The 26,301-nt window shown below is 38.8% G+C and overlaps 1 protein-coding gene across 4 annotated transcripts in view; it reads left to right on the top strand.

The window, feature by feature from the left end:
- The first annotated feature begins 464 nt into the window (after positions 1-464).
- Positions 465-26,301, top strand: part of ASPH (aspartate beta-hydroxylase) — a 148,030-nt gene continuing 122,193 nt past the window's right edge. Inside the window, exon 1 of one of the 4 annotated variants that reach the window (XM_075213566.1) lies at positions 465-702. In XM_075213566.1, the coding sequence (XP_075069667.1) occupies positions 666-702 (37 nt within the window). In that variant the 5' untranslated portion in view covers positions 465-665. Of the gene's footprint in view, positions 703-21,657; positions 21,855-26,301 lie in introns of those variants that run through there. The other 3 variants (XM_075213568.1, XM_075213569.1, XM_075213567.1) reach the window with 3 other exon arrangements.

Raw genomic sequence — 26,301 nt, 5'->3', positions numbered from 1 at the left:
GCTTGCACCGCCAGTTATGAACACAAGTATGTGAAACATACCAAACATTGGTGCTGCAAAGCGAACGCTCCAGAACACAAGCGCAAACGTTAATGGATATAGATAATTACAACCCATTTACATGCTTTCATCAGCATTAAAGCACGGATTTCTACGCCCGCGTGTAATGTAATAAATCTCCATTCACTATCAGGAGAATCACACACATATCGCGCCTCTCATTTAGTCCCTCGCACTAGGAGATCTCGCGAGACGCATCTTCCATGTTGCCACGTTCCATGATCTCTCAGCGCAGACGGGATACATAGGAGAGAGCAGTGAGCCAGGTCAGTCCGCGCCCACTATTGTGCTGGATTCGGGTCACGGCTTAGTGATTGCGCGGCTGTCGGGGGCGCGGCTACGGCTGTAACCCCGCCCATCCGACATCGCTACTGGGTACAATCTGCTGTCATTCATGAAAGCGGGCGTCGCTGTGGAGCAGAGAGGGGCGGGCAGTGATCACGTAACTAAGCGTGTCTCGGTGCATCCAGTAACCCAGGGTTAAGGAGCTGAGGCTAAAGTCTGCTGTCACTGCATCCCCACCCTGAGCAAAGCTTATATCTTACCTACTAATCATTGACTTGTGCCGTCACTTACCTCTAGCACATATAGCACAGAGAACAATCATGGCTCCCAAGAAATCCAGCAAAACAATGAAAAGAGGTCAGTATTTGGACGGTGAACTGTCACCTCTGATCTTTTCTTAATTCAGGTTTATATTCAATCTGGGGCCCACCAGCTGCAGGGGAACTATAAGTCCCATCATATCCTGCAATGCAACGATTGGTATTTTGGGACACGTTTGTTCCCACAAGAACTGGTGGCCCACAGATTTCCACCCTTGGTCTGATGTATGTGTATGAATGAATGGTGGCATCGAGGTATGCATGCATCACGTTGCAAAATGATAGTTAACATGTCAGTGGCCTATTCATTGCTCTGGGCATGGGTAATCTGGGTATGCAATGCATTGATCCTTACGTGAATACAAAAACTGTTCGTCACAGTCAAGTTGTTTAAAGCAGATCAGATCACTTTTTAATGAGTTTTTGTTTTTGTCCATCCTCCCACACCTTGACCCTAGTCATCAGACTCTTATGCCACATGCCTGATGTGGGCAAGGATACAATGCACCCAGTTTTCAGGAGCAAGAGTATATATAGATTGTAAGCTTGCAAGCAGGGTTCTCTTACCTCTCTGTCTGTATGTATTACCCAGTATTGTCTTATCAATGTTTGCTCCCAATTGTAAAGCGCTACGGAATTTGCTGGCGCTATATAAATAAATGATGATGATGATGATGAGTATGAATTGGAGTGTTGTGTCTTCAGGTGTAGAGGAAATCCTTCCCATGTGGTTCTCCATATCTGTTCACGTGTCACTCTGGAGGGATCTCAATGAGAGATCAGAGGTGGAGTTACGGGGGAAGCAGACAAATCTGTACCTCCCTGCTACATAGTAGAGCCGGTGGCACTAAGCTGTTATCCAGATGTTGTAGGGGGGGGGGGGGATTTAATTATATTAACTGATAGGGTGCATGTAGCATTACAATGACAAAAATACTGTAGAGAGGAGGAATGCAGAGTCATACTGGGGTCATCTCCCAGATACTCCTTCTGGTTACACATTAATAAGGAGAGCTGATTCCAGTTTATAATCTTATGATTATATGTATATTTGCCATGGATTAAGCAACTGAAGACACCTTTTACCCACTTGTTATCAGTTTAAATTGTGATACAAGTGTGGTTTGTGATTTTGCTTTCTCATAATTTACACATAAAATAGTTTATAACTTGGTATTTATGTTTTTACTTCATTGATATTTATACACTGTTTTGGAACATTATAATATAAATACTCTGAATATTTCTTTGAGTTTGCATCTCTCATAGTAAAAATAGTCACACATGTCCAATCACTGGGCACTTTATAAAGCTGTGATTTATATCCTTGTTTGGATTTTTTAATTATAAATGTACAATGTCAGGTATGGCTGGTAAATTCTAAAAGACCTGTAAAGTATGTTGTTGGGTATCTTTGTAAAATAATCACTTATCACACTGTATTAATGTGGTATTATAAAGTCTGCTCTTCTGTAAACTATGCATGTCTCGTATCAGCCAAAATATTGATATTTGTTTTGCAACATTGTTATTTTTATAGCTATCTAGAATAGAACACAAATGCAACATTTTTAATGTTGACATTAAATATGTAGGAAAATCTACCATCCAGATTAGACTTGTAATCATTCATCTATTGTAGTAGTTGAGTAATTTGCAGTTGTAATGAAAGCCAAAATCACTAAGGTGGCAGTAATATAGTGTTGTGTGGTTCAGTGCATCACAAAGCAACACAATGAATAAGAGCTGACTCAGCTGAAATTTGGCTGGAAAAGAACATAGGACATTTCTTCTTTTGAAAAACATTGTAGTGCTTCATTAACCCTTCTAGACCACAGATAATCCTGCATTTTCTTTCAAATTGTTTTACTTTCTCACTTTTCAGGTAATTTATCCAAGTAGGCTCTAATAAATATTTATATATATTATTTGCCAATATCTTTGCACATAAGAATATTACTGCTGACATGTTTTTTGATATTACAAAATGTACACTTTGTATTGTGTGACTATACCCTTTATTTGCACTAATATTTCAATGTTCATTGTATGATTTCAAGTGCTCTACTCTCCTTTTTTTTTTTTCAAGTAGTGGAATGGAAAAAGGCAAAGTTCATTGGCGAACTCAGTGGATTCCAAACTTTTTCAGTTCAAGGCACCCTTAGGGTCTCCAAAATGTTTTCAAGGCACCCCTAAGCCAAAATTATTACTAAGTAGTACCCCGCCTTGCTTACCACTGGTCCTGGCCTAGGCTCCCCTGTGAGATTGCCAAGGCACCCCAGGGAATCTAGGCGCACAGTTTGGGAATCACTGGGCTAACTGGTTTTTCTTCTCTATCACATTCTACAGATGCATTTTAGTCATTGCTTCTTGGCCATTTGGCTAAGATCAACCATAGATTCCTCTGTACGCAGTAGGGGCTTAAAGGTGCCCCCTCTAGGCAATGGGCCGTCACCTGGTCCTCTGGCCAAGAGACTGGTGGTGTCTGGAGCCCGAGGTGCTGACCTGTCCCTGGTTAGAAGGGACCGGGCTGCCTGAAAATTCATTAGTGATGAAAATCTGCAGCACCCTTTACTGTGAACAGAGTACGGCACGACCACAAAGCACTTTTAACCTCCTTTCATCACTTTTTATTTCTTTGCTCTGGCCTTTAGACTGGGCCAGAATTTTTTTTAAATCTACCTGCCATTAGGCTGGGTCCAGCGGGCACTTTATTTATTTATGGTCACACAGCACTTATCACAACGCACTTTTTTTATCCAGAGGTCGAGTTGGTGAAAGAGGGACATCATTTTTTTTTTTTTTCCCCTCTCAAACCCCCCCTGCCCTCTGGAGCCATCTGGCTTCTGAGGAATGGGGAGGAACGAGGCACTTTCCCTTTTGGGAAGGGCCCAATATCCCAAGCCCCCAGCACAGTCACTGACTGCACTGGGTGATTTGGAGCACGCACCTTGGTCATACATTGGGTTGTGTAGAATATTACATAATAAGGGGCATTTACAAGTCGCATTTGCTGCTAAATGCCACAGAGAAATCACTCGTTCTGCCTGCAGCTCCATTGGCACCAAATACTATAATACAGGTTTCCTTTTGTTAAATTGTTGTGTAGGGAACTTGATCCATTGACAGTGTTAACAAACAATTTTGTGACCTTTTATAACTCTTATTGTATCTTTTGGAACAAGTTTGTGTAATGAACTTTATACACTTTGGATGTTAGCAACAGAACTTTGAGTACTTAATACATTTTGGTTACTGCTAATGTTTTTCCTTTGTATTTATTCATTCATTCCAATTTCCATTAGAGACATGCAATATCTTCAGTTTAAGGTACTTGTCATTGAAAATGCATGCAGTTGTCATTTGATATAGTCTGTAGAAAGTGCAAATTTGTTATGTAATTTCAGAGAGCTGTGTGTTGTAAGATTTTCTATGTGAACTGCTCTACATCCATATTGAAATTATATTTTTATTTTTGTGACTCTTCATTCGTTTTCAGATCCTATATAGTTGGCCTATTTATAATGATATGTGCATATTTCAAAGATGAACTAATTACATAAATACTTCCACATGTGTGGAAATTATACATAGGGCTGAACAAATCAACGGGGCTACATAGCCATGTGATATATTAAACTTTATAAAAATTAAAAGTGAAGATGTTGCCCATAGCATCCAATCAGAGTCTGGCTATCATTTATCTAGTACATTCTAGAAAATGATAACTATAATCTGATAGGTTGCTATAGGCAACGCCTCCACTTTTCCTTTTAGAAGATTTTATCTACCTAATGGGGGTATATTTACTAAACTGCGGGTTTGAAAAAGTGGAGATTTTGTTTATCGGAACCAATCAGCTTCTAGCTGTCAAATTGTAGAATGTACTAATTAAATGATGAATAGAATCTGGCTGCTATAGGCAACATCTCCACTTTTTAAAACCCACAGTTTAGTAAATATACCACATGGTGTGGTAAAGAGCTTCTGCTACTAACAAACACTTTGGAGTAATTGCTATGTATCTCAATGGGTCTACCACCCTCTGGCTCATTTTGTACATTCGTTTTGTCACCTTTAATTATTCACAGTGTGCTCAGTGACAGCCTACAGCCTTATAGTGCATTATGTGGAATTTCTAGATGTTTGTATTTCTTGTTCTTTATACAAAGTGCCTCTGGAATGAAAAATAAAATACTTAAAGGACATTATCTTAATAAAGTTATAGGCTTTTAAATATAGCGTGGTATACAGTTTTTTAAGCAAAAATAAAAGAAAAAAATAACCCCAAATTGTGATAATAAACTAATATTAAAGTAAATTATTATGACAAATATATATCAACTGTGATATTTTTTTTAATCACCAATTTTATTTACAGATACAAGGTACTTCGATTGGCACTTAGTTTGCCTCCAGCTATGCCAGTCTAGTTATGGGGCATTTGAAGATGAACACATGTGGTCCAGCCACTGTGGAGTCAAATTGGTGTTCTGTGGCAGACACATTGTTATACTTCTTATTTGGAAGGGGATTTGATATCAATAGATTAATTTGTGACTCTGGAATTGCAGGACATTTAATTCACAATTCATTCATACAGTTTGCAATTCATAAGTACATTTTTGGATCTGACTCTGTCTCTGATACTAATTTGATTAAAATAAAAACATTTGCCAAGGAGGTATCTATTTGCACTTTAATAGCCACTACAATAGATTTATAATACAGTCAATGATGTGTCAGTACTTGCAAAGAATAATATTAGCAGCAACGTAGTTTACATAACTGCATAGAGCATGACTATCGACAGGGGTTTTTTTCTTTATCAATGCTGAAGTATAGAGTACATAAAAAATAACCTAAAAAAAGCATGTGACATAACTGAAAATGTCATGAGCCAATATGGAAAAAATAATGTAAATAAATCACCATGGTACAAAGGCACAAATAAAAATGAATACTGAGCTACTCCTTGCTTCAACTTGTTGCTAAGAAACAATAAATAACTATCAAGATTGAATAATACAGGTTTTGCAACAGCCCGGCTAAGTGAAAGCTTACAGAAATAACAGATCCACTGTTTGCTATAGTGTGTCAACAATATAACAGTAAACATTATTGATACTTTTGTTAATATTTATCATATTATGTATTGATACAATTCTAACTAGGCAAGAATATTGAAACACGTATTATACCTTGTCACAAACATTTCTTAATTCTGGAAATTCCGGTTTCCAAACCCCAAAATTTCATTGTGATACCATGTAACCTGCAAATAAGGGATGGACTCCAATTGTAAGTTATCAGTATGACACCTTATGTCCTGTGCAAATGAACATTTGCACAGAACAGACCAAATATTATTGCAGAAAAACTCGATGTTCATCCCTAAAGATCAATATGACTAATATGCATCTTGAGGTTTTTTTTTTTTTAAAAACTCCTGTATACAAAGAGTATGTTTAAACATCTATTTTATATTCTGCACAATTTTAATAGTTTTGCCAATTTTGTAAACATGTTTTAAAAGGCTTCAAAATCTATAGACTTATTTTTTTTTTTGGGGGGGGGGGGGGGGGGGGTCTTTACCAGCATGTTCCAAGTTTTTCTCAAAAACAGTAATCTAGAAAACTGATCTTTGTCACTCTGCCATTTGGCTATCTGTCCTAAACCACAAGACTTGTTAACCAACACATTTCTCCTGTTTTAATGGTATAATAGTAAAGTAGCAAACACACATAAAATAGCAGCACGCTTGTGAATCCAGCTTCTCAAAACGTTCAAAGAGAATGTTATACTGAAATGTTACATACTACTGATGTAAAAACAAAAATGTTTTGTGAAGCTGGATTCCCAAGTGTGCTGCTATTTTCTGTGTGTTTGCATTAAGGTTGGTGGATTTATCGTTGTTTCACTTGAAACGCAAAAGTGACGCTGGTGGCTGGGTTTAAGGTATTGTGGTTTGTTTGTGTACTAGCAGAGTAGACCTGTGCAGGACAAATACAAGGAGCCAGGTAGAGAATGCAATTCCGGGTTCAATGCTTGCACCTAGAGTTTCTGGGGGGTATTCAAGCAGCCGCGATGTTCGGAGAAACCCTATGGGGGGGTTGGCGTAAAGACATCTGCAGTGTTGCGGTAATGCAGAGTATCTTTGCGGCCGTTCTGGAGCCACTCCACGCATAATTGAATACCCCCCTCTGAGTCTTATTTGTTGAGGAGTTGCACACCCTTCCATGGCTCCATGGCTATTTTTCTGGCTCTTGGTTTGATTGACTAGCTCCTGAACTTAACATTATTTTGTCTGCTCTGACTATTTGAGTTTGGGCACCAGGGTGAACAATCGAATATCAGAACTTGACATGTAATCTCAACAGTGAAAAACTTTGAATACAGCGATCAGTTGAAATCTATGATGCTCATTGGGCAGTCTGGACATGGACACTTGGGAATGCTACTTTGGTGGTAGGATTCATATAAAGAAAATAAACAGTTATTCTTTAAATGTCATCCTGGGGAAGGGTAAAATGATCCTATTTATACATTACACTGTTTTTTTTTTATTGCATATAAAAACAAGTCTTTTGCACTCCTGTGGAAATACTGCTCGTTTTAGCAGTATATTTAAATATTCTGGTACTTCCACTTTTTAAGCTGAATATATTCATAGGATTGTTCACAATCCACTCACAGGGTAAAAGTTTTTAAAAGATTATTACAGAATTGTTTCTCTTTTATCACTACTCAGCATGTAAGACAACTGTAGTTTATTTTTTAATCCTGAAATAAGGGTGGGTGGTAGAGAGTATGGTATATATGGTGTGTGGTTCCACATTGTCTTTTTATTTGTTTATTACAGAGTCCCTTATGCACTATGTCATTGTCAAAAAGTGTTTCTGTCCATCCAGGATAATGGATAATATAGCAAGTTCTTATGTGATAACTAGACTCAGAAGCCAAGTCAGGCTGTGCTCTCTTCCTGGACCGGTTCATCTAGCAGGCCCTAGAGGAAGCATAGCACATAAACAGCATGACATAATAAGAGCAGTCTCCTCAAACAGGGTCATCGTAGAACAACCTTTTTTTCCCCCATATAGCACAATGTAATAAGCAAATTAAAAAAACAATGTACAAAACTCTTTTAACAACCACTATGAGAGTCATGCCCGGTCAGCAAAAACTGACACTGTTGCAAATTAGTATATGTTACTCGGTTATCTCTTTAAAGGGTATGAAAAACGCATTGCCTGACTTAGAGCTGGAGTAGCAGCTTATGGTGCTTCTATTATTATGTTTTATTAATAAGATGGCACAAGGGTTCTGCAGAGCCTTATGTAAGGTGCTCAGAGTACAAAAGTGGGAAAATTATATACAAACAGCAAATATAATTGTGTAATTATGTCCAACAAAATTGCATAATTAAGTAAAAAGAAATCATCTACCAAGTATTAAAACAAGGATAGTCAATTACAGTCTATATCTATTCCAGATTGTGAGAAAATAAAATGTGAAAAACAGTAAAGGGTGATTTTTTTTTATTTTATATATATAAATAACCACTGTAATGATACAAGTGATCTGATGGGGGTGGTAATGAGGCGAGGAGCTCTGGCGAGTCCTCTTTTGAGATTGGCAGAGTTCCCAAGGCACCACATGATGGCCTCCGCCATACAGTTAAAGTGTGCAGTAGATTTTGAAAGTGAACAAGCGAACATGTACATTTACAATGATTACACAGATTTTCAAGAGAAGTTTTTTAGAAGGAAAAAAAAAAAATGTACTGGTTACTTTCACTTTAAGGTTCCCATTATTGTCATTTTTTTGAACATCGTAGAGTTGACAGCAGCATGACTCATTGTAGTTAAAAGGTGTGTCGCCTTTCCAGATGAATTCCACTGATAATCATTTTTAGCCAGGGCCGTAACTAGGGCTGTGCGACAGGGGCGATCGCCCAGGGCGCAACGCTGAAGGGGGGCGTAATTTAGGAATATTTTAGGTTAATTTGGTTAAAATTGAGGGCTAGGGGGGCGGCATTTGTCTCTCTCGCCCAGGGCACTAGAATTCTAAGTTACGGCTCTGTAATTTTAGCCAATACATTTTTTTTCATAATGATTTGGAAAGTATATCTTTGGACTAAGTTTACTCTTACTCAGTGATTGTGATATAGTGAAAAAAAAGATATGTAATACAGTACTGTAGTCATACTGTTTTTCAGACTAGCGGTATATACTTGGAATTTAATTTAGCTTCTTATTTTCCTGCTCACAGGATGCTACTTGCCATATCTGAGAATATATAACTATGTATAGTTATACTAGGGAGATTTTTATTATTATTATTATTCTCCTATATGTTCGACTTCCTGAATTCTGTATAACAATGATGTAATAATTCTGTAGAATTGCTACTGCAGTGAAGCCATATTAGAATAGAAACATATATGTGATATATGACATACTAGACACACACATATATTTTTTGTTTGGCAGTGAAATAGTTATATGCAAACTACAGTATGACTGTATAGCATGCATGTTTATTTTATACTATATTCAATATTTTACCATTTATTTTTTCTATTGGGCTGTTCCTCATTTTCCGATGTTATCACCAAGGCAGAAGTCTCACCACTTTCATGATGAAGAGAACAGAATGGTAATTGTGTGAACTTGGTGTGCGCTTCTTGAATAGATAGTATTGTTCTAATGGTGTTATACAATTTATTATCATTTGCATGCAACCTTGTTGCCCATTGATAAAGTGAACTGCATTTGTTTGTTAACAATGCATGGAGTGAGGAATATGGAACTGTTTTAATCCATAGCTTGTAGGTGTTGTCTATGGCATTTAGCTTTCGCATGAATTTTATCCATGATATATTTTTTTAAATCAGATATTTTTATCCACTTTTTTTTTTTTTTTTTACAAATTCTGCCACCACTGGATTCCTTACTGGCATCCAGTACCGGGTTCCTTCTGGGTAACTGGTGCTACGAGTGTACCCCGTTACTGGTATACCTGGGCTGGTACTCCTGACCTATTACTGTGGATCAGGGTTGCTGTGGATGGATCCCCCCTGGCTTATCACACTGACCAGAGCTGCAGGTTAGCAGGCAGAGCGGTTGTACCGGAAAAGCTGGGTCCAAACCTCAGAAACAGTTGGCAACAGATTAGATTTTGGGCCTAATCTGTAGGTCACAGAATTTTCAGCATGGAAGATATTTTAAGCAGGTCTTTGAAGCAAGTTATGTTTATTTGCAGACACATTGATTGGATATACTAGTCAGATGAAATCAGAAGAACAACGTTTAATACAAAACAGTGCTGTTTTTATACACATTTGATCGCAGCCTCACTGGATAAGCCAGCCCCCTTCAGGTCTGAGTTATTTTTAGAATCGGGATGCAATTTGTTTATCCAAACATGGATAACAATATTTACACTTATCTGTGATATCCTATAACTTTCTGTGATTTCCTGCATCACCATTTTTGGCCAATGCATTTTTTGTTTGCAGTGTTAAGAAAGGGTTGAACATTCTGGACAAAAGGCCACACAGTAACAACCCCTGCTGGGCCTTTGTCCAGAGCAGGCATTTGACACATCATCAAAAAACTTAGTTAACATTTCCTGCTATCAAACTCCCTCCCCACATATGCCTAAATGGAAATTTCCCCTAGCAACCTTACAAACCCAAACAATGACACTTCCATACAAAACACATCCCAATGTAACAGGATAAGTGCATTTCAAATTATACATTTCTACAATAAATTATTTCCACATGATTTAGCCACAAATAAGTTATTAGTGATCCAGTCACAAGCATGTTAAACGTGTTGTATTGAGAGGCCTGTGTGAACATGTATTCTAGTTAAGCTAATCAACTCCTATTTTGTTTCTTTTACTTTTTCAATGGAAAACCTGTACATGCATAGAAGCCATCCCTCACAAATGCTCTGCACACAGATCAGTATTACAGCCATTCTTTCTGTTGAATAATGGATAACCAAGAATTTCAGATCTAAAATTACTGTAGAAAGCCAAATATTTAACATAGCCCAGCAGACCATGAATATATTGCTCTTGATATTTGCAAAGCTGTGTATGGATGTGACAGCTATCATTGTCTGATGGGTCAGTAACAAGCACAATGTTCATGACAGTGCTGAGCGACCTAATGTAATGACCAGTATTCCATGCAGCGTTGGATCCCAGTGAACTGATGAGCAGCATTCTCATTAATATTGGTCCTGCTTCTACCTCCAATTGGGGTTTGAGGGCAGGTGGTATTTTAAAAAGTTTAGCCCAAAATATTTAGAATTCATGAGCCAGTCAGTGAAATCTGGGAGGCAGAATAGCCAGGTGCATAAGACTTGTCTGTAGCCCTGCCAGATAGTCTAAAGCCAGTATTTAGGCAGACTCTGTTTTTTTTTCTGATTTTGCTTAGAATAGTATAACAAAAGCTGAATTTTCATGTTTGGGCAGAATTATTCTTTAATAGAAATGACATCCAATGGTTATTCCCCAACAATAATTTTGGAGATTTGTCCAGCTCTACTTTAAACAGGGAAAAAACTGAATAGAACGCATGTTATAAAATGCCTTGCTATTGGCATATCTATGCAGGTGAGGCAGTAATTTCATCACTTCCGTCAGGAAGCAGTTATTTTGTGCAATGCACATATAGCAACTGTTGCTTCCAGCAAATGCCTATTTACACCAAAGTGTCTGCAAATCATGTAACAAACAAATATGTCTAATGTAGAATCTGTCAGCTTTTCATTTGCACTGTATATATATTTTTGAGGGTTACACACCTTAGTGCCACAGGCTAGTTGGTGTAAAAGGAATGCTGCTCTGTTTTGGCAGGTTTGTGATGGAATGAAGATTTTATCTGTACGACCATATACAATATCTGTGTCAGGCCAAAGCTAATGTATGTGTCCTTGAGTGCAGAGCCAATATAGCTGCATACGTAGTGTGATAGTAATATGTATTAGTATATTATGACAGTCACTGGTATGGTGTATGAAAACGGGTAGATTTCACCTACTTTCCTAACCTACTTAAAACCCCAGGAGAATGTGTCTGTAGTAGCTGTGAGCTGCTGAAGGACTATAGGCTTGTTGTAAAAGCCGGACAAGGGTCTTGAGGTTTATGGATGGAGAGTGAGGGTGGGCTCCATCCATTAGGCCTGTAACCAGGTCTCCCAAGTTACATGTGAACCTGCTGGTAATGGGGAGTTGCACCTGAATGGGGCTGGTTAGAGGCTACAACTCAACTCACTCAGTCTCACTGCCTGGGGACTGGAGCTGCAGAGTCTCTGTGGGAGAGAGCCTCATATCTGCCTGTAAGTAACTGTGCTGATACTGCTTGTGCTTCATTTTGGTTTATTAGTCAGGAGAGACAAATGTTTAGTTAGAGCCGGATGGCAAGGGGATTATTTTGAAGTTTTCTTTCATTTCTCTGCTTAGTAAAACTAGCTGAGGCCAGTGGCACCAAATGCTTGTGTGACTTAGCTGCTGCTATACATTACCGTCTACCCCAGGAGACGGCACGTGGTCCCCTCACTTATGTATATAAAAAGATGGAAGCATTGTGTGGACTGTAGGTGATAAGGGTAATGTCATTCTGCTTGCACTACAAGTCACAGAGGTTATTGATAAAAGGAAGCATATATGCTATAGAAGGGAATATTCTGTAAAAGCAGGGATGGAAATAATGGATTGTCATTCCTTATACTATATATTACATAAAGTATTCTCATTTTTCTATCACTTCCATTCCTCATGTTAATGAATAAAAATATTAATTTGCTTATATAATATATCAACTAATAACATTCACAGCTAAAATGCGCTGCAGCTCTAAGGTGAGTACTGCAGCCCCCTTTCCCCCCCCCCCTAGTCCTTTCCAATAGATCTCTATGGAGCACTATTCAAGAGGACTGAACATATTGAGCCAACATCCGGTAACCTAGGGAGTATCGAGGAAATCCCCACTTATTACTTATATGGAATAGGTGTATTCTCATGTGTTTTGTCTCTTTATTGACCCTTTCACAACGGTACAGGCCACACCAGGGTCACCTGCATAACCCGCATCATATCGGAGCTCCGCTGATTCATGAAGCCAAACATTCCGATGCATCCTTCCCACAGTGTCACTCTAATAACAACCTGTAGATAAAAAGTTCTTAAAATGTTGTTGCCGCTGATTCCAGGTCATGGGTGAAGAAGGGATCAATTTACATCTTGTTCAATGTTGAGACTTGCACTGTAACATTATATCATGGTGTATCTGGCTTACGCTTTGAAGCCTGTTATATTGTAGGGAACCTACAGGGGGAGTACAGCCTTATGAAGCCATAGGCCTAGGTAACAATGTAATAATATGCTACTGTTCAGTTCTTGTTGGTTATTTTTGGTTTGAAAGTCCTTGGATTCTCTTTCATAATGTTCTATTTGATAAATATAAATATATTATACACTTAATATATAGTTTCATAATCTGCCTTTCCTTACTAAGAAGAACTATTAACTAGCACATTGAGTCTCTAAGATGACTTAACTACTAGTTGGTCACACAGAGGTTGATCCTGCTGCCCAGCCTGACCCATGGATCCTTTTCCAGTTTTATAGGGAGAATAATTGCAACACAATTTCCTTTGTATATAATATGCTTGCAGCGTGCACTATTTGTCTCTGATCGCTATCTATCTCTGACAGCTTTGTCCTTGCTCTCTGTACTCTAGGCAGTCCGCTGCCTCCAATGTGTGACTGCAGCGGATTATACATTACACATGACGCTAATAGCATATGTTTTATGGTGACAGTCAGAGCAGCTATCTATATGAACAATGTTTTAAATCACAATTTCCCTGCTCTAATTTTACTGGAGGCTCGCATCACTGCTCTGTACTGTTGGGGTACCCTGTTCCTTCTACTAAATAAATCTCAGTCTGTGGCTTCCTGCTTACCCCTATTACCATGCCAAATCAAGTTGATACCCCTGTCGCACAAAGCCCTCCACTCACTCACACAATGACACAAGTTCATTGCCTTCAACAAAAACAACACACACACACTTCCTAAAATACACTATTTTACTGTGAGCGTTCTGATGATTTGATTGGCTATCAATTATTCTAGCCACTCCAACGTTTGGGTACAAGCATGCAGGATTTGAAGAATCAAAACATAATGGTGCTATGTCTCTGGTTAATTTCCCTTAATAATCATCCACCACTGTTACTGTATCTGTTCGCTGAACATAAGTATTACCTTCAATCTGTCATGATGGTTATGAGGATACTGGCACCTACATGAAGTAACAGCACATGAGCAGAGCCGCTGTGGAGGAAGTGGGAGAGAGTAGCTAAGGCATTAGCTTACCTCCGTCGCCTCATTATCAGGAACCTCGCTGCTTGCTTAATCTGTAACTCTTGGGATTGAGTGAATAAAAATCGCCAGTTACAAGACATAAATACCGAGTAACACAATACATGATTCACACCTGTAACCGTAGAAAACGTCATGTAACTGCCTGTGGGTGCAAGCAGACAAGAGGATCACCTCCATAGATCCTCAGTAACAACTGTGCAAAAAGAACACAGGCTGTACATAGAGACGTGATATGAACTCTTACAAGAGTGTGTTTATACCAGGAATACTGGACCAATAAACTTCAGGGTGTTGCAGTTAAACCTTCCCTGAGCCTCCATTTTCAAAGCTTGCAGCACCTGAAGAGAGTGGTCTGATGCCAAAAGACAAAGCCTCTGGGAAGTTTTTGATTGTGACACCCTGAACATACTTTAGTTTCCCATGCTAGGGACTCTCCTACAGGAGATGCCTTGACGTTGGCAGGTGAGTTTATCCCAATATAGCTATATTGTGCACAAAATTATCCTATTGGATATGCTGACCCATAGTGCTATACAGTGCGCACACCCAAAATCTCATCTGTACAGTGCAGCCCTAGAGGTTTAGTGGATACATAATGCAGACTTCAGATCTCTGGTTACGCAACCCAGACCCCAATAATTTACTCACCACTCCTTTAATCCCATGCTGTTCCTCTGCGATGCACTGTTATGGCTGTGCCGGGAAGTCGGCATAGTCACTAAATGGCTCTCTGCACTGATTGGCCAATCGGATTACTGGAAGCTCCTAGCTCTCTGGTGGTGACTGGCCAGCATTATCTACCAATTAGTGTTGGAAGAGCAAATGCACAGAATAAAGAGTAGCACCTTCCTATGTCGTATTAAGGCAGCCGTTCGATACACTCATAGAGACATAAGCTAAGTCTTATTCAAGACAGTATCAATAGGGATTAGCAGTTTTCCAAGCTGCTTGTTCTACAAATTCTATAAATGTGGATTCCCTGGTGCCACAAATAAAATGGTGAGCACAATATAACTTTACTAAATATATTTATCAGAATATTCATATAATCCTATATTGCAAAAAAAATTGAATACAAAATCATATCTCCCACTGGTCATATGGTCATGGAATGACTAAATTGCGTAAAATAATCACACTAAAATTGAGTTAAAATGTCCACATAATTTAGTATGTGGCTCTGATAGTTCAGTGTATCAAAACAGCTGACACCATAACTCTATACATACTCATCATGGTTGTATGTGTTAAACATGACACATTAAGTCCCCTTACAGATCTGGTATGAATATCGGTGTGTGAGTGCTCACATACAGTCTCACGGCTTTCCAAAGGAGCTCCTGTATAGTGGTCACTTAGTATATTGTTGGTCACAGTCCGCAGTGGAAACTTGTATGTCTTCAATTTGGCTGTTGAATCGCTGCGGCACACAGCTGTTCTATTCACATTCCGTATGTTTCTTGTATACAATTATTTTTGCAATATAAGTTTATATGAATATTCTAATATATGAAGCATTTAGCAAAGTTATATTGTGCTCACCATTTTATTTGTGGCGCCAGGGAATCCACGTTTATAGTGTTGGAAGAGGTCTAGTTAGTATGGAGACATCAGCACAGTCACGAGAGACCATAAAACTTGAAAAGCACAGATTACCTCAGTATACACAGACATAAAATATTAAAAAATCAATTGATTATGGCTAATGGTTCACTATTAGTGACACATTTAATTGTTAGACTCTGATGATCCCAAGACATTACAAATCAAAATGCATTTAATTTTCAGTCAACATTTTAAGACATGAGCCACATATAGCCGTGGCTCATGTTGTAAAATAACGCAGAACAGTATGAAACAGAAAGGAGAGGAAATGCAGGATATACAGTCAACTCCAGAATTATTGGCACCCTTCATGGAAATGAGCTAAAATCAGTACATGAAATGAACCACACATCCAATGAGGGATATTTCAGGTGTAAACAAAGTGGTAAGCTGCAGAGTTTTTATTTTCCCACTGTGTTTTGGAAGCAAATTAAAAAACAAAACAAAACATAGGTTCCAAAAATATTGTCCCTACCATTATTATTTGGTGATGATTCCCTTGGCATGAATAACAGCACTGAGCGGTTTTCTGTAACACTTAACAAGGTTGGAGAACACTTGTTGAGGGATATTGGACCTGTCCTCCATGCACAACGAACATTTCTAGTACTCTAATATTTTCAGGACATCGCTTGTGGACTGCCCTCTTTAATACTTATCACAGGTTGTGAATTGGGTTGATATCTGGAGACTGAGAGGGCTAATGCAAAACTGTGATTTTATGTTCCTGCAACCATTTCTGTGGATTTTGGATGTGTGTTTGGGGTTGTTATCTTGCTGAAAGGTCCACCAATGGCCAAGTTTCAGTCTTCTGGTTCTGGTAGAGGCAGACAGATAATGGCCTAACATCTCCTGGTATAGAGTGGGATTCATTATAGCACTGATTTTCACAAAAGCTCCTGGGCCACTAGCAGCAAAACGGCCTCAAAGCATCAATGATCAACCACCACAGTGGGTATCCGGTGCTTTTCTTTTGTATGCAGTCCTTTTTTTTTTTTTTTTATTCTTCCAAACAAGATGGTGGTGTGCATGGCCAAAAAGTGTCATTTTTGTTTTGATCTGACTATTCCATTTGTAGTTCCAATGACATTTTGCAAAGTTCAGGCGCTGCTTTCTGTGTCTTGCTATTAGGAAAGGTTTCTTTCGTGGAACTCTTCCAAAAAGCTTCTGGTTATGGAGGTGGCGTCTGACAGTGGATTTTAACATTTTAAAAGCCCGAGATTCAACTAAACTGAGCAGTTCTGAAACTGTGATCCCTGGGATCATCTTTGCCTCTCTTACCATCCTTCTCACTGTACGTGGGAGCAGTATGCTCGTGTGTCCTCTTCCTGGCACATTTTCATCCGTTCCATGCTTTTTTATTATGGCCCCATTGTGTGTAATGAAAATTTTAACTGACTGCTAATTTTGTTTATAACCACTTCCGAATCTTTGCAGATCTCTTCTGTCTTATTTGAGTTGCCAGCTCTTTCGTTTTAGCTATGTTGATGGATGACAAAGTGATTTTAAATGTGTGCAACCTTGTATTTATACCCCAGGGAAACGGCAAATGGTAACAGCCAAAAATAGAGTTCCTGGAGACTAGGAACAATAAACTGACAGTGTTATGCACGAAGATGCAAATTATTTTGGTTTTATTTAAAATATTCTTTAGTGGTGCCAATTATTCTGCCCCATAAGTTTTTGAAAGAATATATATTTTCTCACTCACACAAGCAGAAGTACTCCATAAATGTTAGAAAAATGTTTATAACTACGTTCCCATATGTTGTTTTAAAATATAATTTATTAAAAGATTGTAGCTGCCCATGATGATAATTGCACAAATGAAAGCAATACAGGACTTAAATAGCAGAGTTCGAAGAGTATTCATAAACCTTGTGGTACATTCACAGATAATGTGCAGCCGATTGTGTGGTTATAAATGCGACAATGAGTTATTATGTTGTAATAATTACCCTTCTTTCTTCTGAATGGTGATTGGCTCTCCACTTCAATATCGAATGTCTGCAAAATAAATCCGCTATTTTGCTCTCGCACTTGTTCAGTCTCTGCAAACGTTAAAAAACCAAGTCCCATTAAGTCAGCAATAAATCCTGTATCCTATTTCCTGATGTGATTCTCTAGCGGTCAGCCTAGTTTCATCAGAGGATATTCTTTTCCAGTAGATCTTTTGGCTATTTATCCTACACTCAACCTATCAGCATCAGAGAGCTAATTAAACTCATGAGCACAATTAACCCATAACATGGGTTGATGTTATACCATATGTTATCATAATAGAACCCTAAATTATATATAATCTTCAAGTTTATAGTTTATTCCTCTTTAATTTATGAGGGTGTCTTATCATGTTTTATTACATTAAATAAAATTAATTTGGTTTAAAAGAAAATGGCTACATTACTACCCAGTGGTCTTAGTGGAAGTTTAGAAGTGACAATAAGACAAATGCAATGGAAATGTAAATCAATGGAATTTGATAGTTTAACAATTATGGCAGTAGGAGAATTTACGTTATGCAATATACCACCTTATACACGCCTTCTTCAAATCAAGTTCCTTCATTTATGGGTAAGTTTGTAGATCAATTAGTATGGCGCAGAGTTGCATCCCTCTTTTTATATTGTCATGTGCTCAGTCCTATATTGTGTATGTGTATACCGCATACTTGCCCACTCCTGAATTACATGTAGGGCTCCTGGGAGAGCAGGCCATTCTACCGCATCCTGCCCAGCTCCTAGTAAAGTGACCAGGATGGGAGCCTACATGACGTGGTTCTCTGCCATTTTGGATGGGATTACTGACAGGAAATCTGATGTGTGTTGTAAAATATCTCTCCCTCCCTCCAGTCACAGCTTTCTTTTATATCTTGGGGGTGGCTCAGTGGTTAGCACTTCTGCCTCACAGCACTGGGGTCATGAGTTCAATTCCTAACCATGGCCTTATCTGTATGGAGTCTGTATGTTCTTCCTGTCTTTGTGTGGGTTTCTTCCGGGTGCTCCGGTTTCCTCCCACACTCCAAAAAAAACATACTGGTAGGTTAATTGGCTGCAATTAAATTGACTTTAGTATCTGTGTGTATGTTAGGGAATTTAAACTGTAAGCTCCAATGGGCAGGGACTGATGTGATTGAGGAATTAGGGGCACTATATAAATAGCTGCTTCTGATGATATCTTAATTTATAATAAGCTCCTGGAAGGTTTACAAATGTATTTGGGAATATTATTTTTAGCTATTATCCATCTTGCAGGTTTAGTGATCCTTTAAAAATTGATGAGCATTAAATCTAATTTTCTCCAAATATGACATCTGTTGTAGTTTTGCAAAGACTGTGGGCTTCAGAAGGAAGAAGGGAATAATTTCCATTGTGTATTTCTGGATGTGTTTTGCCTATTACCATCTTCATTATCTTTTATTATTTTAATAATTGTTTGAATATGATGGAAGAAAGTATAGAAAACTATATATTAACCCATAGTGTTTCAGCACACTGTCAGAAGTTTCATAGCAGAGACCCCCTGCTTAATTGTGATGTTTGAAATAAATGGACAAAGTTCTGAGAGAAGACCATTTTGATAGACTTCTCTTTCAGCAGAGGCTAAATGGATTTTAAATTCAGGGACTTTAGTCTCAAGAAACTGAATATTAATTTTAACCTTCACTGTTTCTTGGGAGAATAGTGATAGGGAAGAACTACTTATTTTATACATTTTGACTTTTAAAATTCTGTTTTATTTGTTTTTGTTTTTGTTCTCTTATTTATAAAAGTCAGCCTAATTAAGGTTTTGGCAAATGTTGGAATTGTAGTTCAGAAAAGTGGTTACTTTCTATAAAGGTCTTCGAGACCCAAGAACATAAAAATCAGGTATTGAATATAAGGACGGACATAGAGGTTTTAAAATATGGAGTATACCGGCACCTTTTTGAGTAAAAGTAATTGAAAGTGAAAATGTAAATTTGTTTTGGGTCTCATAAGAAATATAGAACTATATTTTAGTTTTATTATTTCTTATGGAACTTATGAGAATATTCATGCCCTCCTTGTGCACATGCACTATACATATGTGCATCTAGGCGTGTACCCCTGCTCGAGCCCACCTTTCAACGTGTTTCCACCTGAAAAGACTATTACTGCCTGAATTTGCCATATTTAAAGAGGATAAGGCTTGGCAAACCCCATTCCCCTGATGAAATAGAACAAGACAAAGCGCCTAGGGTTTTTGGCCCCAGGAGGTTCCCATATGCAAAATAACTAGTGGTACAATCCAAACTGCATTCCATTGCGGACGCTGGAAATCTTATTGTAGGAAGGAAATGGTGAAACTCTGCATGACATACCATTATAGTCAAAAGGATATTGTGTACTCACGATCTACACAAAGTATGGAACTAAGGTCTACAGAATTTTCTCTAATAAAAAGCCTCCTTTATTCTATTATTGGACATTTGATGCCATTTTTCAAAACTGAAAATAATAGGACTTAAGTGGATTGACTGATTTTGTTTGGTTTGGATTTAATCTGAATTCAGATCTTTAGTATTTTTTTAAAGAAAAAATTGAATTTTATTAATTTCATATTCAATACATATAATACATATTCAATTTGCAGCGTTACTGTCAGAAGTAACGTGGACTGCGCACTATTACCATTACTATGGTAATAGTATGCATAAGTACCATTGTTACTGTAATTTCAACGCCTGCTCCCGAGCCGCAAGCAGATATCAGTGTTAAGTATATTACTGTTAATACGGTAATTTGAATGCTATGTTACTCTGAGGGAAGTTGAATCCCCCCTCTTCCCCCATTCCTCCTGCTGCAAACTATACAGTTGGCAGTACACATTCTTGTATTCATCAAACCCAGATTTGTCTCCAAGACTGCCAGATGGTGAATTGGGATTCGTCACTCCAGAGAACACATTTCCACTGCTCCAGAGTCCAATGACTGTGCTTTATAACACTCCAATTGATGTTTGACAGTGCTCGTGGTGATCTGCGTCTGCTCAGCCATGGAAACCCAATCCAGGAAGCTCCCGACAAACCCTTCTTTACTGATGTTCCTTCCAGAGGCAGTTTGCTACTCCGTAGTTAGTGTTGCAACCAAGAACAGACTATACTTACTTTTTATGCGCTTCAGAACTCGGCGGTGCCATCCGGTGAGCTTGTGTGACGTTACAGCCCCTAGAAGTCTCCACTTCACAATAACAGCACTTACCGATGACCAGGGCAGCTATAGCAAGATAGACATTTGACAGACTGACTTGCTGGAATGGTGACAGCTTATGACAGTGCCACATTGAAAGTCACTGAGCCCTTCAGTACCACCCATTCCACTGCTAATGTTTAACTATGGAGATTACACGGATATATGCTCTTGTTATATGCACCTGTTAGCAATGGGTGTGGCAAACATACTAATCAGAAGGGGTGGTCTCATTGTTTTGGCCATGTAGTGTATATTTCATGTACTAATGCTTATGCTACCTATCCACATATGTGCTCATTTATTTTTATTTTATATTAGATTATTAATTTGGGCAGCATTTTGGGATTTATTGTTTCTATGAGGCTGAAGTGAGTGCTGTCTGTACTGTTTGCTATTGTTGTTGGCAAAGGGAAATGCCAACAGAGGATTCATATCTGGGCAAGTTTTGCAGCTCCTGTGCACTTGTATAATAAATGAATTGATTAAATGTATGTGGTCACAAGCCAGCTGTACAGTAGTCTGCTCTAATTCACTCTCCAAACAGTTATAGATTATATGATGCAGAGCTAATTAAACATGCTTTTCATCGTCCGCTGAGAGCGATGTGAGGCACATTAGCAGACTCTAGCTTGAAGCGGCCTCCTTGTAGGGCAAATCGCCATTGTTTGGGTAAGAAGGAGTTAAGACTTTGCAGCGTACTTGTTACATAGCGCAGGATTTCCATATGAGTGCCTGCAAGAGTTTGGCTCCAGAAGGCAGGACTATTAATAGATTTCCAGCAGCTTTGCTGGGCAGGTCTAGTTTCGGAATCTAGCTGACTTAACTGCGCGAAATCATTTCACCCTGCTGGATTAGAGATGCTAGTTCCCTTCTTTAGGCATTACTTGTAGGAGCTGGAATTGTGCAATTGTTTTGCTGATATTCATGGACTAACAGTGCCTGAAACATGAATGAAGATGCAGGTACGGTAACATTTCATATGGTAAATTTGTGTGCAAGCTATTCACAGTTAGTCAAGGCTGAAAATACAGGTAACCAATCAAATTATTTTATAGTAAGTGAAATATGTACATGTTAGTATATAGTGTGTCTTGGAATGAAGTGTGTGTGTGTATATATATCTGCCTAGTGTCACTTTTGAACAAACCAATAATTTAATTTTTTCTCCTCAAATACTGTTTGTTGGAGCCTCATTTATATCATCTTAAATAATTCATGAGTCATGTGACACATCTGTAGATTTGTTTCTATGTAAGGGTGCCATACCCACTGGAACATTTTTAAACCGCATGTAAATGTGTCCGACACTAGAAATGATTGTTTCTAGTGTTCCCATGCCCATCAATGTTCTTACATTCGTTGCATTCCATTTTTTCAAGCACAACTTGTTCCATTCTTTTATTTATTTACTTTGCTATGTTTTTGCTAGAATTTAAACCCATAAGTAAAATGCCGGTGGGTATGTGGGCTTTGTGCTAAGGCTGCCCCATTAAAGTATAGTATGACTCCTAATCACCACCACCTCAATTTGCAAAAAGTTAATCGGTTTGTAGGGGGTAATGGAACTCGGTCAGTCCCCTGCTAATGCCTTCCGAAATGTGTAGCAACATGAAACCTCACTTCTGCATTTGGGTCTGTGCCTACTCCACATTTAGCAATAAACACCCTAAACTGTGTAGCTCCCCCATAAATGAATAAATTAGCGATAATCATCCCATGCTAATCAATGCTGCTATCTGTAATTGACTGCGATTGCGCATAGGCAGTCGTATCTCGTCACAAAATGACATTTCATCATCATCAACATTTATTTATATAGCGCCACTAATTCCGCAGCGCTGTACAGAGAACTCATTCACATCAGTCCCTGTCCCATTGGGGCTTACAGTTTAAATTCCCTCACACACACACACAGACAGACACGGGCCAATTTGTTAGCAGCCAATTAACCTACCAGTACGTTTTTGGAGTGTGGGAGGAAACCAGAGCACCTAGAGGAAACCCTCGCAAACACGGGGAGAAAATACATTTGCAACATGACTGCATTTTACAGCTTATTTCTCAAATCTATTGTATTATTCACAGCTTTTGATTAGCATGGATGAGTAGTGCCTGTATATAGTTCTGGCACACTCCTTGGCTTAGGTGGGACTGAGAAGGAAATTAAAATTAGAATGGACACTGCTGGTATTGCATTGCTGGCAGATTGACTTTGCTTATATCAAAATAGCATCCCTGAAATGAGAATGTTATATATACAGTCAGCAGAATACTCTGTACCAAAACATCTTGTGAAAAATTCAAGAGGTGAAAAAATGGATGAAGTGAGCTTACAGTAAAGTCACTGTAGTTTGTGACGTACCTGTAGAACATATGTTGATACAAAGTGGAATTATCAGTGAGTTGCAGACGGACATGATTTAATAACTTTTTAACTCTAATTAGGACAGCTGTTGATGGGCATCTTCTGTAATTGCTGGTCTGCAAAATTGTATGTAGCATAAGAAAATGTAAATTTTATATGTGGTTGTAAAGCTACTAAAAAAAACCTATATATTCTGGAAGCAAAATGTATTCTGTGCACTACAAATTCAGTTGGCTGAATCCTAACTCCCAGGCCATTATAGTGGTTATTTAGTTTGGTGTAAATTACAAAGATAACTATCTGGGGATCCAGCACGGATGGAGCAGTGTACAGAGCCTTTACCCCACTCTCTTACCTGCTGCAGACTGCATGGTGACGGATTTGACTGGGACCTAAGGTTCTATGCATACTCTTGTCTCTCTCATAGAATGTAATGTGCACATTGGGCTTCATTCACAGGTGGAAATCCAACTTTTAAGTGCAAAATTCTGCTTTGTTTTACTAATATGCCCAATTTTGAATTCCATGTAAGTTGCACAGTCAGCCCCCCTTGCCTTAAGATTTGGATTGGTGGCTTGCTCCTGAAACTCAAGCACAGTATAGTTATATGCAACACCTGGATGTGCAGCCTATTCTAAATCGACCATATCTCTGGTTACGCCTGTTAATTGGAAATGTCTTTTGCTGGTACTGGTATTCGACCTCCTGAACAAAGATACGTGCCCATGAGGACCACTGATCTTTTGCAGTGGCTTAAAAACCCGTGGTTCCCCACTGCCAAATCTATCCCAAAGTGAAATGGAACTAACGCTTGTAGCCTGGGCGTATACCACAAACACCAGCATACCCAAGCAGTTAATGGCTGCCAGTGCTTGCTGGGTCCTGTGGTGCCACATACTAAAATATTGTTGTAAAAATATCTTTACATTATTACCTCAGCACCCATCTCCCAGGGTTGTTGGAAGGTGCCCCAGTGCTGTTAGCTCAGTTGTTTTTTTAGGGAAGACAGGTATTTCCCCCCCGCTCCACATTATCTGTGTGCTTGGTTCAGTTTTGGTGAGGTTAGTAAGTTTTTCCCACTATTACTTTTTATTTCTAGATTTATAGTACTTGCCCATAATCATTGTCAAGTCGATCATGACGACTGGCATATCTAGTATATGGCTGCATCAAGATTTAAGTGTGTCTTGACACAGCGCCAGTCTTACTCCGTAATGTGAGCTGCACATTTCTTATGATATGCATAACTCAAAATACACAGATTAAAAAGCCGGTTTGAGGCCCGAGATTTTGTGCCTACGTTGAGGCTTAAAAATTGCATTCAACACTATTATGTGGATGCCTGGCCCTTCAGGCTTTACATTGTGATTCACCAGTGGAGCAGTCAGGATGCGCTGACTGTCTATATCTGATACTTGTACAGCACAAGGTGATCTAGGGATCATTGATACTTGGGCCAGTGCACCCAGCTCTGCTACACTAGTTCTCACAGTCGGGGCCACCGCTCGGGGAAAGCTTTTTTGTATAGATTTTGGTACAGCTGTCTTTAGTCCACTATTGTGTTAGAGCAGTGTTTCTCAGGACCCACTAACAGTGCAGGATTGCCAGGTGACCAGTGAAATAATTATACCACCTGCTACACTGTGTCAGTCAGTAATGAATACTCCTGTGCTCCAGCAAGGAGATATGGAAAACACGGACTGCTAAGGGGGTCCTGAGGACTGGAGTTGAGAAACACTGTGTTAGAGGAAGGCATTGTGACCATAGACGGTGGTAGGAATTGGTTACAAATGGCAGATACGAGGTCAGTGTGCTCTGACCGCTCCTCTTGCAAACCGTATGTGTAAATATAGTGACTGGTCCCTTAGAGGGGTAGGAGACCCTATTGGAAAAGCACCACCATAGACTCCTCAAATCCGTTACCATGTCTGATGGAGCTAAGAGGTGTACACGGTCTTTACACAGTTGGATCCATAAGTGTAAATAAACAAACACCATGGAACGGCCATAAAGGGATGGATGTTGGCTTGTTTACCTGATACACCCATTTAATCTATTCTCTAGGGAACATGTGCTTTGTTATTGTAGTTTCTGAACACCAGAAGACCAGTGACATGTACATTACATTATACTAGTAACTTGTTTTAGATTTAAATCTGTCAAATTACAAATATTTCTTTTTTCTTGTTTGAATCATGTAATGTTTTTCTAGTTTTATTATGCATGGTTTATGTAAGTTACTATTACACAGACATGTTGCATGTGGTGTCCCTAGCCTTTGGCAAAGGATACATTGCTGTCTGCTACAATTGTCTGTGATAAAAGCAAAGCATTGTCTGCATTCTTTTGTGTTGTGTGCCATACAAACCCTTCTGTTATGGGTTTTATCTCTGTGGGAACTGTCATAATGCCACATATGGTTATAGTTGCTAAGCTTTGTGAAACAAAATTGCATGCCTTAATATTGCTGCTGTAGAAATGAATTATAGACTCTGGGTCCAAGTTTTACTGAGCTTGTGGTAAAGAAGTGAAATATTAGGCTGCATTCTAATGAGAAGTAGTTCAGCCTCAACACTCACTGCGTGTGTTTGTGTGTGTGTGTGTGTGTGTGTGTGTGTGTATGTATGTATGTATGTATGTATGTATGTATGTATGTATGTATATATATATATATATATATACCTTTAAGGGTAAACAGCAAAAACTTCTGGTATACGAACAATCGGTAGACTAGAGGAATGGTCAAGAGAGTGGCAGCTACAGGTTAATGTTAAAAAATGCAAAATCATGCACTTGGGTATCAGACACCCAAAGACTAAATATTGTATTAATGGAAACTACTGAGGAGGAACCAGATCTAGGAGTGACTTAAAGGCAGGTAAGCAATGTAATGAAGCAAGTCAGATGCTTGGTTGCATAGGAAGAGGAGTCCGTAGCAGAAAGAAAGAAGTAATAATGCCACTGTATATGTCATTGATATGGCCTCAACTAGAATACTGTGTCCAGCTCTGGAGGCCATATCTCCAGAAGGATATAAATACATT

Source organism: Mixophyes fleayi, chromosome 5, assembly GCF_038048845.1.
Source record: "Mixophyes fleayi isolate aMixFle1 chromosome 5, aMixFle1.hap1, whole genome shotgun sequence".
NCBI lineage: Eukaryota > Metazoa > Chordata > Amphibia > Anura > Limnodynastidae > Mixophyes > Mixophyes fleayi.
This window is presented reverse-complemented; position numbering and strand designations above follow the sequence as displayed.